The sequence below is a fragment of the Hemiscyllium ocellatum genome, chromosome 29 (genome assembly GCF_020745735.1).
Source record: "Hemiscyllium ocellatum isolate sHemOce1 chromosome 29, sHemOce1.pat.X.cur, whole genome shotgun sequence".
Classification (NCBI taxonomy): Eukaryota; Metazoa; Chordata; class Chondrichthyes; order Orectolobiformes; family Hemiscylliidae; genus Hemiscyllium; species Hemiscyllium ocellatum.
In genome coordinates, this window is record NC_083429.1 from 55,493,803 (window position 1) to 55,511,500 (window position 17,698).

Here is a 17,698-nt window from a genome sequence, read left to right on the forward strand (position 1 = left end):
TGGAAAAACAGCAAGTATTTAATAAAACATTACTTCAGTTATTTTATTGATATAACCAAACTGAGTTTGCCCAAGAACTGCTCAGAAAGCCCATTGAACTCCAGCCAATACCTGCTTAAAACACTGACCCACTATCTGAGCCCTGGTTGGTTCGTTTCAGTCCATACTGACTGGGATTTGTTTTGAGGTCCAGTACAGAACACCATGACAGAAAGGTTGTAATTCAGAGTTGTTGTTACCTTCAGAGGGAAGGCAGTTCAAACCAGATTTTCATTAAGAGTACAGTATATGACGACTATAACAGCAGCAACTGTCACATGGTTAGTCATCATGTGATGATTTATATCATTAATACAAGCCTCCAGCAATACCTCCCACGACAGCTGGCTATCAAAGCTAAACCAAAAGGAATGGCAAGAAACATTTTAATATTCACAGTGTTTTTATTCTTTCAAAAGTAGTTTCTTAAAAAAAAAGGTGCATGCATACACCCTTCAGTGAGCCCCGGTGATGCATTGAACCCACTGAGTAGCTCTGCAGAAAGCGCCGGTCCCGCAGCAATAAGAAAGTGCAGTCAGTTTTTGATTTTGTATTTGTTTCCCCCCCACCTCCCCCGAACATTCCAGTTAAAAAAAAAAGAGATAAAACAATACAAGAAATTAATACCAACAGTTGAGGAGGAGGAGTGTGGGCAGAGTGCAAGGAACCTCCAGCTCCAGAGAACTTGCAGCAGTTTCACAATATTGAGTAACCCATGCTCACAGCATCATTACAAACTCCACACTGTAGCCCCAGGTTCTTCCTATCCTTTCTCCATCCCCACTGTGCCACAGACTAAAGAGCTTGTTATTCTGTAACCAACCAGGGCAGAGAGAGTTTCCATCACCCTTCCTCCACAGGCAGGAGGGAGGCTGTGAAATTCTCCTGTCTGAGGAGGCTGGTCCTGACAGAGTTTAAGCTGGTGAAAGCATTTAATTGAATATAAACAAATCAAACTCACTTTGTTTAAACAGGGACAATCCCAGTGTGCACAGGTCCCTTGGGATTCTGTCCCAAGAGAACTTTTGAATGTCACTACACCAGGCGTATTGTGATATTTCAACTAACAACTCATCCCATCCCTAACATTGAGAAAGTGGTCGACCAAAACTGGCTTTGCCAGCAGCACTCACAACTCACGCAAGAATTTCAAAAATCCCTCTTGCAATTGTTCTGCTTATTGAATACTGTCACAAGCATTATCACTGAAGAGTCAGAATTCCCTCGACCTGATTAACAAGCCTGCACTTGAGTGGAGAACTTACCCAGCCTTTGTTCTCTAAATGATAATTTCACAATTAAAAAGAACCCAGGGCATTTGATCAAAGGACAAGTTGGTCACAAGAACAAAACTGGAAGTATTTAGTCCAAAACAAAAATGGGCCTGTTTTCCAAACCCAGATGAACTTAGGGGGAAGAAACAGATCAGAGTAAGGGAGATTTTAAAAAAAACTGTAGAGAAAATCAAGTGAGAATTCCACGCTTAGAGTTCAGCATGGCCTCGTCCTCTACTAGCAGAGAGAACAACATTCCTTTTATAAATTAGGCAATACTTCAAACAGGATTTCAGGCTGGACAAAAAGATCAAAGACCATTGCTTTGTACTTGCTCACCAGGCTGTCATTTCAAGGCATAGATTTATATATATTTCTCTTGTGCGTGTATACACACAGGTGTTATTCTATATATATACACACTATAGATATCTATTTAGTTAAAACCTCTTATGTACAACTCCTCACAGTACATAATAAAATATATCCATTGTTTGTTTACACAGTAAACAAGATCTATCCATAAACCCACAGCATATCAAAATAGAACAGTCATCACGTCTCCATGCATTAGTTTAGAATTTAAAATTAACATGTTAAAATTAGAGTTTTTTTTAAGACAAAATTAAAAAGCCCTATAGAACAATGGGTTCTGAGAGTACAGGTGTGAAAAAGACAGACTACGTTTATGATACATGTGTCAAGTCCATCTTGGGATGGTGAGCATCTGAACAATCAGCAGAGTATTACACTGCACTGGGGAATGCAGCATTACTAATTGGAGGGTAATACAAAGGGAGCAGAATGAACAGGAACAGGTCAGACAGGAGAATACACAGGAAAAGCTGGTCAGAGAAGCCAGGGCACTGCGTCAGATGGTCACTGTTTGAGGATCAGCTTTACTCAGCTATATTTATTTATGAAGTAAGGCAATTAAAAGGATGTAAAGACTTGGAGTGAGATGAAAGGAGGTACACTTGCTAACAGATGGTAGAGACTCCATCATCTGTCTGCATTTTTCCCTCAAAACCCCATATTTTATGAAATAATGATATTAAAGAGAGCCATTGGCTCAGAGGGTGATGCCAGAAAGTACAATGGACAGTGTGCGCATTTCAGAAATCATCCAGTTACATGTCGAGCAGAGAGAGAATACCAAATAAACCCAAATAACAGGAGGTTTGAAAATGTTCTGGGTAACATTCTCTACAATCCTTTAAATCACGAACTAATCAGGTGATTTTGTATCTCAGATCAAAGACAAAGACATATTTCCAACGTCAAAGCAGGGAGGATCTGGAGGCAAAATTAACAGTGGACAAATAGCAGGATCTTATTATTTGAACCTACAAAATGACCTAATTGATGTTTTCAGCTGGAAACCATTTTGTTATGGCAGACATCACAGGTTTGTTAGATGTACATACTACTCACCTCCTGCAATGTCACCACAGTAAATATATCTGCAGAACCTTTTATATTTTAAAGTAAACAACTGCTGTGCTAATAACACCCAATAGGAAGTTGAACCTCTTACCCCAGTATCCCCTTCTCCAGAGCTTGGCTCTACATGAAGAATAGACCAGAGTCGTCGTGTACTGGGGCAAGATGGGGGTTGGGATCCTAACAATGGCTGAAAGGGTTCACTTTATGATCAAGCAATCTACCTGTTTTAGTTGTGAAGCTGAAAAGGCCAAATTATTTAAAGATTACTATTAATACTGTCTCTCTCTCCAAGTTTAATTCCTTTCTCCTGAACATTTAAAAAAAGGTACATGTAAAGTGAGGAAGCAAATGAGAAATGACCTGGAGAAGTTGCAGTGCCCTTGAAGAAACAATGATAGAGGCAGGAAGATAGGAGGGAAACAAAAAAAAAAAAAAGGAAAAGTTAGAATGAATCAAGACAAGACAATGGAACACTACTCCTAACTTATCACTTTCCAGAGCATCAGCTGTAGGTCTGAGTCGCCTGAGCTCTACTGACCAACTCCATGGTGTTCAGAATACCCCAGAAACAGATTTTGTCAGGGATTTTAAAAAGTCTAGCACTGCAAACACAACGTGGTAGTTACCACTTGTTATCCTGGTGTTTCTAGGTTCTAAGAAGAGACCCTTCTCTAGTCAGGTTATAAAAAGGATTCTGTGCCAGTAACAAGTTAGGACTTATTAGCTGCACAATGTCTTCCCATTTAATTGTTTAACAAATAGGGATCACTTAGACATATCTCTGCAATTCAGATGAAGCTGATTAATTCCAGCAAGTAAAATGTGACTTGTCAGTCCTCAAGAACAGCATACAAATTCAGGCGATCAACACTAATTCAGAGCTGGCTAGATTCCTTAAATCTGAAATAACATTGCAAATTTTAAAATATTTAAAATTGCAGGTTCCTCATTGAAGGGAGCAGTTAGGGAAATTAAAAACGTCTTTGGACAGTGATGTTCAACCAGATGTGCCAAAGGAATTCAGGCAAGTCACTGCAACTAAACCAAAAAGTTAAATTAACACTTAAATAAAAATCCCCCCGAACCAGATTCCCTGGTTTGTAACTGAGGATCTGAAACAGCAACAGATCATCTCTATCCCTCTATGCAACAAAATTGTGGTTTTAATGTTTCAAAAGTCTTGCAAGAAAAATTCTGCAATTGAAAATAAACATACTCCAAGACAGTGTTGAGGAGAGATGCTGATGTGGAACCTGCAGCTCCAACAACTTACTGTTGTAGGCAGTATTTCATCAGCAAAATGTGGATCTAACCCAGATTCACTCTGCAGCAGATGCTGGTGTGTACTTTGGAAAATATCTGTCAATGACTTCAGGGTTGGTGACCCCTGAATTTCTGAAAAAGAGCCCTTTGTGTTGCCCCTCCCCCCCTTTGCCCCTCTTGGTCCTGGTGCAGTCAGTCATTCTGGTCATTGATTGGTTGAATTCCAAGTCAAGGACTTTGTGTTGCACCATGAGGACATATGTGATGATCATTTGAAAATGTCGGCATTGCTGAGACAGTTTAAGCTGCTTTGTTTTTCCCCTGTTCTCATGACCAAAAACTTATATCCGTGAGGAAGGACAGGAGAGTTCATAAAATAGCACATAGGCATCACTTGTCCGTATCTGGTTTGATGACATTGGAGTTACTCTGCAAAGAAAAAAAAGGAACATTTACGAATTATGCCTCATTCTCTTACCTTCCCACGCTTTCATTTGGGACTGCTCATTAAATGGTGCAATCCTACATTTCTTTGACTGTACAAGTAGCAGCAGGATTTTACTCCTGCCGTGTGTCAGAGACGTGCAAGCAGGGTCAGGAGCCCTGGCTGATCTTTACCACAGCTAGGGATAATTTTTATGAAGCATTATTTAACAGAATTGCTTCCTCCCTCTGCTTTCATTTGTTAAGTTGCTTGGGTTTCAGGGTCACCGCGGGCTAACAAACATGTTGGTGTAATTTGCAGTGCACCATCATATGTCCATGCAAATTAGCAGGAGTAGACGATGGTGGCCCTGAAGCCTAGTCTGCCATTCAGTACAATCACAGTTGTTCTGATAATGGGTGTAACATCAATTTCTAGCTGACCCTTAGACTCTTGACTAATAATAAAAAAAGGAAGAGACAACTCGCCTCTTAAAAATATTCAGTGACGCTGTCTTCATTACTCTCTAGGAAAGAGACTGGCATAGATTCACAAGCCTCTAAAGTCTCTTTCATCTCCCCCCAAACCTCGCCCCCCTGGTGCTACTCTCCTACAAGAGGAAACATCCTTTCAACATCCACCAAGTCAGGTCCCTTCAGAATCTTTTGCGTTTCAGTAAGATCACCTTGGATTCTTCTAAGTACCAACCTTTCCCGATAGCATGAGGGCCTATCCTAGGAATCAGGTGACTGAACGTTCTTGGAATGCTTCAATGCAGAATTTGTCCTTTCATGAACACGTGCGATTTTACGGAATTAATACTTTGGGTTACAGGCAGCATTGCTGGAACTCACCTGGAGTCGTTATAGTTGTACCACTCAACAGATTGTGGGTTCTTGCAGTATGCAGTGTAGTGTCCACCCATGGTGGTGCCCGAGTGATTGGACACAGCATAGAGATTGTAAACTGCATGAGCTGCCAAAAAAAAAAACATTTTCAGTGTATTTTAAATCATCGCTCTCATAACAAAAAGTTACTATGAGAGAGAAGCCTTACTAATTTTCTGTTTGTGTCAGAATATTCCATGACGCAGCAATGATGGACTGTGTACAGTTAAATCCTTTCCTTTAATGCTCTTGATTAAACTTTTATCCTTTTTCCATCTACATATGGAATGAAGTGGAACACTTCAGAGTCTAACCTTTCTCACCACTTATTTGAAATTTTAATCTCAATGTCTTTTTGCCTCTCTAACAAAACAAAAAGTCCATTTCAAAGAAACACATTTAAAGTCAACAATTTTTACTTTAAATCAATATGTTGTTCAGGGACAGAGGGAGATAGAGAACCAGCAGTATTGCAAGAAAATGTAACTCTATCCTAAATCATTGAATTTTCAACTTCTAAGACCACGAATGTTGAGCATACCGTTGACTGACTTGATTACAAAAGCAACAAACTCAAACAGAAGACAGACTCATACTAATATTGCACGCTTCACGATTACTGAACAGCACAAAGACATCCCATTTCTCTCTCCACCCCTTTGGCTCACAAGCTCATTCCTGATGAAGGGCTTTTGCCTGAAAGGTCAATTCTCCTGCCCCTCGGATGCTGACCTGCTGGGCTTTGCAACGTCAAGGTGCTTTTACAGCTAATGCAGTCCTTTCAGGATCTAGCCACTGTTGTAGTGTGGAAAGCATGTCAACCTATTGGTGTTTTGTGGATTAAAAGATAAATATTGGTCAAGATACGGGGGGGGGGGGGCAAAGAGGAGTTCCTGAGCTCCTCTTCAAAAGTAGTGCCATGGTTTAACATCTCACCTGTAAGATGGTGCTATCAACAGTACACCATTCTTTCAGCATTGCTCAGAGAAGATAGCCTTTGTTTTTGGGACTGGCACCTGAAATCTTAACAATCAGGATCACAAAGTGACTGAGCCATGGCCGAGATGCTGGAGGATGGCGCTGTAGTGTACCAGGACCACAAAGAGCATGTTGGATACAGATTCTGTACATACTAAGTACCTCTACAATACTCACCAGAGTTTTCAGATGAGAACTCTTGAAGGTCAAGGTCTTTCAGAGGAAAATTTACAAAAGTAGTGAGCTTACTGGTGCGGATCCGAGCTTCAGAGAATCGCTTCAAATCTGCAAGATGTTGAGTCAAGGTTCACAGAATTTTTTTCCCCTTCTTGTAAACAATCACAGGTTCTGTGTTTCATTCAGATATCAAATTGAAGAACAAAAAAGGAAAAATGACCACAGAAATCAGGAATTGCTGCATGGAATTTTGAGCAGGCTCATATCCCTCAGGTTACTTCGTAAACAATTCTGCTCAGGGATCAGGCTGGGAGTGATAGCATTTTTAAAAATTCATTCACAGGATGGGGGCATCACTGGCTTGGCCAGCATTTACTGCCCACCCCTAATAGCCCAGAGGGTAGTTAAGACACAACCACATTACTGCAGGTCTGGAGTCACACGCAGACCAGAGCAGGTAAAGATGACACAGTTTCTTTCTCTGAAGGATATCGATGAACCAGTTGGGTGTTTCTGACAATCAACAGTGGATTTGTGGTTATTTTTAGACTCTTAATTCCAGTTTTTATTCAATTCAAATTTCCACCATTTGCCATGGCAGGATCGGAACCCAATAGCCCAGAATATTACCCGAGTCTCTGGATTAAATGTGAAATGATAATACCATTAGGTCATTGCCAACCTCCTTCATTGGAATCAGGGAAATGTCAGGCCCAGTTTAAATTTGCTTTTGAATGACTGAATTGTGATCGGAAATCCACATTCCCATCTTTTCCTGATGACTTTTTAGCCCCTTGCTTAATAAGGATTGAACCAGCTCAACCTTTAAAAAATATCCAGAAGATTTTGCTTCTGCTACTTTTCAGGAAGAGAGTTCCAAAGACACAACCTTCCAAAATACTTTTGTCATCTCGACTGTTTTGAATGGGAATGCCCTCTTTTTAAAAAAACAGTAACTGCTCGTTCTAGATTGTCTCCACGTTTACTCGCCATTACAGCTATATCTCAACTAAGTCATCTCTTTATCCTTTTAAACTCAAGTAGATACAAATCCAGCCTGTATAAGCTTTTCTCAGAAGGCAACCCATCCATTTCAGTTACTAGTCTAATAAACCTTCTCTGAGCTGTTTCTAACAAACTTCATACATTTGTATTCAAATCTCCTTGCAATAAGTAATAACATTCTAGTAGCTTTCCTGATTAATTGTTATAGCTGCATACTAGCCTTTGCAATTCATGCACTAGGACACAGAGATCCATTTTTAGATCGCTCAGATGCAATCTTTCACCACTTTTAAAAATATTCTTTCTACCAAATGGACTAGAGTCAGAGATGTACAGCATGGAAACAGACCAGTCAGTCCAACTCTGCCGTGCCGACCAAATATCCTAACATAACCTAGTTCCATTTGCCAGCATTTGGCCCATACCCCTCCTATTCATATACCCATCCAGATGCCTTTTAAAATGTTGCAATTTTACTAGCCTCCACCACTTCTTCTGGCAGCTTATTCCACACATACATTACCCTTTATGTGAAAACGTTGCCCCTTTAGATCCCTTTTATATATCTTTCCCCTCTCACCCTAAACCTATGCCTCCTAGTTCTGGACTCCCCCACCCCAGGGAAAAGACTTGTCTATTTATCCTATCCATGCCCCTCATGATTTTGTAAACCTCTATAAGGTCACCCCTCATCCTCTGACGCTCCAGGGAAAACAGCCCCAGCCTGTTCAGCCTCTCCCTATAGCTCAAATCTTCCAACTCTGGCAACATCCTTGTAAATCTTTTCTGAACCCTTTCAAGTTTCACAACATCTTTCCGATAGGAAGGAGACCAGAACTGTACAATATTCCAACAGTGGCCTAACCAATGTCCTGTACAGCCGCAACATGACCTCCCAATCCCTGCACTCAATACTCTGACCAATAAAGGAAAGCATACCAGATGCTTTCAAGCTATGAACCTGCACCCCAAGGTCTCTTTGTTCAGCAACACTCCCCAGGACCTTACCATTAAGTGTATAAGTCCTGATTTGCCTTTCCAACTTTCCACCTCACATTTATCTGAATTAAACTCCATCAGCCACTCCTCAGCCCATTGGCCCATCTGGTCCAGATCCCATTGTAATCGGAGGTAACCCTTTTCACTGTCCATTACACCTCCAATTTTGGGGTCATCTGCAAACTTACTGACTATACCTATGTTCACATCTAAAGTTATTTATATAACGACGAAGTATTTCATATTTTTCCATATTAAACTCTATTTGCCCACAACCAACAAATTATCCTTTTGCAGCTTCATGGCCTCTTCACTATTTGCTTTCCTATATATCTTTGAGTCATCAATAAATTTGGCAACCATACTTTCTGTCCCTTCCTGAAGAAGGCCTTATGCCCGAAACGTTGAATCTCCTGTTCCTTGGATGCTGCCTGACCGGCTACGCTTTTCCAGCAACACATTTTCAGCTTCGTTTCTATCCCTTCATCCAAGTAATTTAAAACCATGAATAGCTGAGGCCTTGTGGTACACTGCTTGTTATTGTGCCAACTAGCAGTTATTCCTGCTCTCTGCATCCTATTACTGAGCCAGCCTTCTATTCATGAGATTAAGATTCTTCCAGCATATTGTCACGCAGACTCTACATTCCTTCCACTAATTGTTTTGTTGTACAGGACTTAATTGTTCACCATGCAAACTTAATGTTGAAACTGAGCACAAAGCCACCCACTGGCATAATGGCTACATTGATCAGAAGTGTTTTTTTTAAAACTTCTGTTGCACAAATTCATGGAAGTGGTGATACTTGCTCATGTAAAATGCTCTGTTGACTTCAAATTACCCTAGAAGGGTTGGGGAATCTTAAACTATTTAGTAATATGTGTTGCTAGCTATTTTGTGCTATTACTTTGCAGGAGCAACATGAATAGAGTTTGCCATTAACAGGATACTGTCAAGCTAAATAAGACATTCTATTACCACACAAATGAGCAATGTGGTTTAAAGCAGTTGTGTGCTTTTGTGATGCCAGGTATAATTGGAGATACATCTCAGAAACTGGCACATCATGTCAAATGACACAGCCTTTCAACCATTTGCAACAAGCAACAATGGTACTGACTGACCCCAACTAGCTCACAAACTCTGCACTATCCCAAACTACATGTAACTCTTCAATTGAAGAACATTTGCTCGATAATTATGAAGGTAAAGAATTAGACTTGCAATCTAGGATTGCCAGTCGATTTGCAATGTGGCACATTTGTCAGTACTGGAAAATACATAATAATACACAAGATCCTGTTCTTTGAAGAAAGAAAAAACATAAACACACTGCACTGGTTTCTACTTAATTGCTGGTTCATTTCTCAGGGCGCAGCCTTGACCAGAACCAGTCAACCTGCCTGGTTTAAAATTTAAACAAAGCTTGGCTACTGGCTGTCATTAACATCGATGATGCATTCTCAATGCCAATGCTGCTACCAAAGTCCACTTGCCAAATAATCAGCATGCCTTTCAACAGTGTAAGTGTTGGCTTCCCTTTGAATGGATATTGTTGTGAAATGTTCTGGTGAGTGCATGATTAAAAAGCTTTGACAACATGAATAATTTTCCAGCAATTCCCTCAATTCCACAATATACATACTAAACAAACATCAAGGTCGTGATTCGAGGTTTCTCAGAGAGCACAGAAGGATACGAAGCACAAGGATCTTTGGGAACTTCTGGATTGTGAATTTCTTGGTACATTTTCTTCGTGTTTTACACCTGTAGCAGGTCTGGAACACAGAATGCACACAGTTACAGGTAAAAAAAAATCGAAAGCCCACACCACAGAAACTCAGCACAATTCAGGAACGTCTTGCCAAATGGAAATCTATGCTGAAATAAAAGGAGGAACCACATGTTGGGTGTAGACAGCAGAGATCAAGTGAATCCCAGAGAAGAGTTCAAGGACAGTAGGAGTATATACTTGACAGGAAAATCAGGAGGGCAAAAAAAGGGACATGGGATAGCTTTGGCAAACAGGGTTAAAGAGAATCCAAAGGGATTCTATAACTACATTAAAGGACAAAAGGGTAACTAGGGAGAGAATTGGGCTCCTTAAAACAAAAAAAAAAATCAGCAAAGCCAACTATGTGTGGAACTACAGAAGATAGGGAGATATTAAATAATTTTGCAATAATGTTTACCGTGGAAGATTTAGAACTTGGGGAATAAATAGCAACATCGTGAAAAATATCCATATTACAGAGGAGGTGGTACTGGATGTCTTAAAATGCATAAGATGGATAAATCCCCAGGACCTGATCAGGTGTACCCTAGAACTCTGTGGGAAGCTAGGATTACTGGGCCCCTTGCTGAGATACTTGGATCATCAATAGTCACAGAAGACTAGAGGGGTGCCAGAAGACTGGCATTAACATGGTGCCAGTGTTTTAAAAAGATAGTATGGAAAAGCCAGGGAACTATAGACCTGTGAGCCAGATATCGCTGGTGGACAAGTTGTTGGATGGAATCCTGAGGGACAGGATGTACATTTATTTGGAAAGGCAAGGACTGATTACAGATTGTCAACTTGGCTGTGTGTGCAGGAAATGGTGTCTCACAAACTTGATTGAGTTTTCTGAAGTAGTAATAAAGGATTGATGAGGGCAGAGCGGTGGCTGTGATCTATATGGACTTCAGTAAGGCTTTTGACAAGGTTCCTCCTGGTAGACTGGTTAGACCACAGAATACAGGGAACTAGCCATATAGATACAGAACTGGCTCAAAGGTGGGAAACAGACAATCGTAGTGAAGGGTTGCTTTTCAGACTGGAGGCCTGTGGCCAGTGGTGTGCCACGAGGATCAGTGCTGGGTCCACTGCTTTTTGTCATTTATATAAATAATTTGGATATGAACATAGGAGGTACAGTTAGCAAATGACACCAAACAGGAGGTGTAGTGCACAAAGAAGGTTACCTCTGATTACAATGGGATCTTGATCAGATGGGCCAATGGGCTGAGGAGTTGCAGATGGAGTTTTATTTAGATAAATATGAAATGCTGCATTTTGGGAAAGCAAATCAGAGCAGAACGTATACATTTAATGGTAAGGTCCTCGGGAGTGTTGCTGAACAAAGAGACCTTGGAATGCAGGTTCATAGTTCCTTGAAAGTGGAGTCGCTGGTGGATAGGATAGTGAAGTTGGTGTTTGAGATGCTTTCCTTTATCGAGTACAGGAGTTGGAGGGTCATATTGCGTCTGTACAGGGTACTAATTAGGCTACTATTGGAATAGTCCACTCAGTTCTGGTCTCCTTCCTAGCGGAAGGATGTTTGAACATTTTCAAGTTTCACAAAAAGATTTACAAGGATGTTGCCAGGGTTGGAGGATTTGAGCTATAGGAAGAGGTTGAATAGGCCGGGGCTGTTTTCCCTGGAGTAGAGAGTGTGGTGCTAGAAAAGCACAGCAAGTCAGGTAGCATCTGAGGAGCAGGAGAATCGATGTTTCGGGCACTCTTGACTCTGATCTCCAGAATCTTACATCCTCGCTTTCTATTTTCTCTGGGAATGGAGGCTGATGGATGACCTCAGAGGTTTATTAAAACAGGAGGGGTATGGATGGGATAAATAGCCAAGGTCTTCTCGGTGATGGGGGGGGGGCTTCCAAAACTAAACGGAATTGGTTTAGGCGGAGAGAGGAAAATTTTAAAAGGGACTTAAGGGACAACTTTTAATTTCCCCAGAAGGTGGTACGTGTATGGAAAGAGCTGCCAGAGGAAGTGGTGGATGTTCGTACAATCTCAACATTTAGAAGGAATGTGGTTGTGCATATGAATAGGAAGGGTTTGGAGGGATATGGACGAAATACTGGCAAATGGGGCTATAGATTAGGTTAGGATATCTGGTCGGCATGGACGAGTTGGACCCAAGGATCTATTTCCGTGCTGTACAGCTCAATGACTCTGTGGACCTTTGGTACAGGGTGAGAGCATTCAGCCTTGTTCTGCTACTTCATTAGATAAATGGGTGGTGTTTCAACTCCACATCCCTTGATCAGAGTCTTGAAATACCTCAAGTAGCTTTGTGGGGGTGAGTTTAAATTTCTGTATGCAGCAATCCCTTTTATACATATCCCCAGCTCAAAAATGTTAAAATCATCCTTAAAATTGCCATAGAAGAGGAAATACTTTTCTCAAACAATACTAACGTTTTAAACATTTCAATTAGATCATTCTTTAAAATCTTCTCAACAATTACGCACAAGCTTATCCTCTGGAATCTGTCTTCATAATTGACCCTTCTAAATCTGAGATCACTAAATTACCATTAGCTTTCTCGAAAGCAATTCAGTTAAGGGCTTGTCAGAAACAACAGACTGGGGAAAGAGTCAAATTAGTCAACGTTGCAGTCCATGAATGGTGTTCAGAAAGCTGTGCTCTGATAGGTGCCTCACTACGTGCCTATCAGAGCAAAAAAAAATTTTTTTAAAAATCAGTCCTACAGAGGGAAAAAGTGAAGTAAGGGTCCATGGAGGTGCAGCACACATTGAACAGAACATGCAAGAAGGGAAAACATTTCTCAAGGAGTTTACTGTTGATTAAACTCATTCACAGATTTACTTTTATGTTTTGTTCTTGGAATGTGGGCAAAGCCCATTTTTATTGTCAATCCCAAGTTGGCTTCCAGAAGGTAACTAACTGTTTTCCTGAACAGTTGCAGTCGACATGGTCCGGCTAACGCGGTGTTTGCAGAGAGAGAAGTTTCAGAACTTTGGGCGGCACGGTGGCACAGTGGTTGGCACTGCTGCCTCACAGCGCCAGAGACCTGGGTTCAATTCCCGACTCAGGCGACTGACTGTGTGGAGTTTGCACGTTCTCCCCGTGTCTGCGTGGGTTTCCTCCGGGTGCTCCGGTTTCCTCCCACAGTCCAAAGATGTGCGGGTCAGGTGAATTGGCCATGCTAAATTGCCCGTAGTGTTAGGTAAGGGGTAAATGTAGGGGTATGGGTGGGTTGCGCTTCGGCGGGTCGGTGTGGACTTGTTGGGCTGAAGGGCCTGTTTCCACACTGTAAGTAATCTTAATCTTAGTAATCTTAGAGACAAAATTACACGTGATACTGCTGGGTGACATCAAAGTTACCTTTTGTCAAAGACAGCTGGCATGTTCCAAAGCAAGTTTGAACACTAATGCTGGTTTCTGTTGGTCACCCACATACCAAGTCCTGTAACATTCTTCAGCAACTAAAAGATTGTTGGTGGTTTTTAAAGTGAATAGTGTTAATCCGGTCAATCATGTAACTGGTGCTTTGATCTCTACTTTTCCTGGGATTGAGCGATTTAATTCTTTTTTTAAAATAAGGAAACAAAGCAGGTTTAAATTTAATCTTAAAAAAAAACCTTTCATTCAGTGAATAAAGCTTTCACCTTGCCAAATTTCAAAGGATTTACTGCACTGGTGCACATTCTGGATGTCAGGCTACCCCTTCACTGAAAACCAAGTTCATTCTTGTTTCAGCCATCAAGATATTCAGCAGAATTTATTTGCAACTTTATTCTACAGTCTACAAATGTTGAGACTTTCCACAAGGGAATCATTCTGATCACCTTGAATAGAACAGAATCCCTCCAGTGTGGGAACAGGCTATTCTGCCCATTGAAACCACAGTGGCCTTCCAAACAGCATCCCATCCAGACCCATATTCCGTCTCTATTTTCCATGTCCAATCCACAGAACCTGCACATCTTTGGAAAGGGCTGACCACTAAGTCAAAGCGGTTGTTTGTAGGTAGGTATATGTTCAGTATTCAGTGAGTTTAGCTTTCAGATCAATCCTATTTCTTAAGGCTGAAGACAAGGCAAATGACAAAGCTGATGTATTGACATCTTCAACCATCAGTGCCAAATGGACGATCCATACCAACTCCTTCCAGTGGCCCCCAGCATCACAGACATCAATCTTCAGTGCAACTGGATTCACTCCACGTGATAAAGAAACAGCTCAAGATACTGGATACAAACAAAGTCATGGGCCTGGATAATATTCCAATAATTGTACTGAAAAACTGTGCTCCAGAATAAACTATGACCTCAGCCAAGCTGTTCCAGTACAGTTACAACACTGGCATCTACTTGGCAATATGGAAAAAAAATTGTCCAGTGCATGCAAAGCAGGACAAATCCCTCCCAGCTCATTACCATCCTGCCAGTCTCCTACCTCTCAGAAGCAAAGCAAATGGAATGGAGACAGTGTTATCAAGTGGCATTGGTTTAGCAATAACCTGCTCACTGATGCTCCGGTTCTAAACAGGGCCACTCAGCTCATGATTTCATTACAGCCTTAGTCCAAAAGATATGAACTACAGAGAGACACAGCCCTTGACATCAAAGCTCTGTTTGAGTGCGTGTGGCATCAAAGGCCCAAGCAGGACAAAGGTCAATGGGTATCAGGGAAAATCTCTCATGGTTGGAGACATACCTAGCACAGAGAAAGACGGTTGTGATAGATGATTAACCTCTATCATGGTCACAGGACATCTCTGCTGGAGATCCCCAGGATAGTGTCCTAGTTCCAACCATAGGATTCATACAGTGCGGAAACATGCCACTCAGCCCATCGAGTGCACATCAATCCCCTGAAGAGCATCTCACCAAGACTCATCCCCTCTGTGTGACTGTTTCCCTGGCCAATCCACCTAGCCTATACATCCCTGAACACTACAGGCAATTTAGCATGGCCAACCCATTTAAGCTGTACATCTTTGGACTGTGGGAGGAAACCCATGTAGACACGGGGAGAGCGTGCAAACTCCATACAGACGGAAACAGTCTGCCCGAGGCTGGAATCGAACCAGAGTCCCTGGCACTGAGGTGGCAGTGCTAACCACTGAGCCATCGTGCTACAGGGATCAGTGCTCAGGCCATAAATATTTACAACGTATTGGTGACTTGAATGAGGAAAGTGAATGCATTATAGCCAAGTTTACGAATGCTCCATCATAAAAGACAGGTGGGGATGTTCACTGATAATTTCACAACATTCTGCACCATTCATGACTGAAGTAGCCTGTGTCCATGCGGGGTCGGAGTTGGAGTTGGGGTCGGGGTCGGAACATGGCTTCTGACTTTTGCACCAGTGCGAGGAAATTACCACAAAAAGAGAGACAGTTGTTTTTAAAACTGCCACCATGTGTATTAGTAATAAGCATTTTCCACACAAGTATTGACAGATCTTTCAAGTGACCATCAAAACAGAAAACATCAACTTACTGGCTTTTCATCGCCATCCAGAACATCCTCTTTTGTGAAGAGTCTTATACAATCCATTAGTGAAACTTCACCATAACCTTTCTGTAGAAGCAGTAATAGCTAGGAATTAATAAGCAACACCAAACATTTGAACTGTTATAACAATAAGACATTTGTTAAGACCATAAGAAATAGGAGTGGAAGTAAGGCCATTCAGCCCATCGAGTCCACTCCTCCATTCAATCATGGCTGATGGGCATTTCAACGCCATTTACCCACACTCTCCCCGTACCCCTAAATTCTTGACCTCTCAAGGAATTAATCAACCTCTGCCGTGAAGATATTTAACACCCTGGCCTCCACCGAGCTCCGTGGCAATGAATTCCACAGTGCCACCACTCTGGCTGAAGAAATGTCTCCTCATTTCTGTTTTAAATTGACCCCCTCTAATTCTAACACTTGTTTTTGGAAACCAACTTATTTTTGAGATGGAGTTGGGTATGGAGGGAGATGGATCACACTGGCCTTTGCATCCAGATCCTTGCCCTTAATTTCAATGGATCTACAAGGAACATACACAAAACATTTTTAGCTAAGAAACAAAAAAAAACCTGGCAAAGCAGCAGAGCTTAAGGTACTGCAGCATGCTATTAAAAGAAATGTTGTGATGGCAACAGAAAAATCTAATTAGTCATAACACTATTATTCCCTTTTACACTGAAGGAATTGGCAGCTCTAAAACATTAAAGCAAGGCTAAAGCCGTTAAAACAGATCTGCAACCTCCAAACAAGATTATTAAAAGCTAACAAAAGAATATATAATGAATGCTGGAAATCTGAAGTGGAAGAAAACAAAGTGCTGGAAATACTCAGCAAGCCTGGTATTAACTACTGACAGAGAAATTAGAGCAAACATTTCAAGTCAAGGTCCCTTCCAGGTCAAAAAAGAATCTGTTCTGAAGAAATAATGTCCTTTTCCTGAAACGTTCACTTTGTCTCTTTCCACAGGGGTTTGCTGGTAATAGGAGGCATTTCAGCACCTGCTCCCATAACACAAACTCCCAAATTAAAAATTTCCTACAGCTGGAGTTCACTCCTATTTTTGGGTCATTACCAGAAATGGTCGGCACAGTTTATATTAGATTTCAGAAATTATAACTAAAAGTTCAGGGCAGGTTTAAATCCCAACAGGTTCATTACAGAAATTCTAAATAAAAACCGGCCCCAGTACAAATGAGCATGAATTTACTCAAATGTCATAGGTAACCAGCTGATTCGTTATAACTGAAAAAGGAACACATGCTTCTGACCTGTTTTGGCTGATGTAGGATTCCGGTCCAACACAACATTTTGGGAAAGGAGGTGGACAGAGGTTTGTGGAGTGTATTTTCAGGATGGTCATCTGGGACTAATGGTGTGCTTGGACCACAAATATTTACAATATTAAATGAGTTGAATGAGGAAAGTGAGTGCATTATAGCCAGGTTTACAAACGATACCAAAAATAGCTCGGAATGCAAGGGTGAGGATCACACAAAGTCTGTAGTGGGATACAGTTGGGTTAAACGAGCAGGCAATACCTCGGTAAATGGATTATAATGTAGGGAAATGTGAGTCATGCACTTTGACAGGAAGAATCGAGGTGATGAACATTATTTAAACAGAGGAAGATTGCAGAAAGCTATAGAAGAGGGATTTCAGAATCCTTGTTCATGAATCATAAAATGCCAGCATCCAAGTTTAACAGGTGAAAATCGGCTACTAGACTTTATCTCAACTGGAATGGAGTTGGAAGTTGGAAGACTTTGCTAAAACTGTACAAATTAGTTAGACCACAGCTGGAATAATGAAGTGTTTTGGGGGCCCCCATTTATGGAGAACTGCACTGGCGTTGGAGTTGGTCTAGAGAAGAATCACGAGGCTGAGATGAGTTAGGAAGCAGAGGTTGATTGAAGTAGATTGGGCCTGTACTCATG

The 17,698-nt window shown here is 41.3% G+C and overlaps 1 protein-coding gene across 3 annotated transcripts in view; it reads right to left on the reverse strand.

Annotated features, from left to right (window-relative positions):
• Positions 1-423: 423 nt before the first annotated feature.
• Positions 424-17,698, reverse strand: part of LOC132829551 (ubiquitin carboxyl-terminal hydrolase 2-like) — a 95,864-nt gene continuing 78,589 nt past the window's right edge. For all 3 annotated transcript variants that reach the window (XM_060846792.1, XM_060846793.1, XM_060846794.1), the window contains 5 exons: positions 15,744-15,824; positions 10,192-10,270; positions 6,489-6,596; positions 5,301-5,421; positions 424-4,451 (listed from right to left, as the gene is read on the reverse strand). In XM_060846792.1, coding sequence (XP_060702775.1) covers positions 4,364-4,451; positions 5,301-5,421; positions 6,489-6,596; positions 10,192-10,270; positions 15,744-15,824 — 477 coding nt within the window. In that variant the 3' untranslated portion in view covers positions 424-4,363. The remainder of the gene's footprint in view (positions 4,452-5,300; positions 5,422-6,488; positions 6,597-10,191; positions 10,271-15,743; positions 15,825-17,698) is intronic.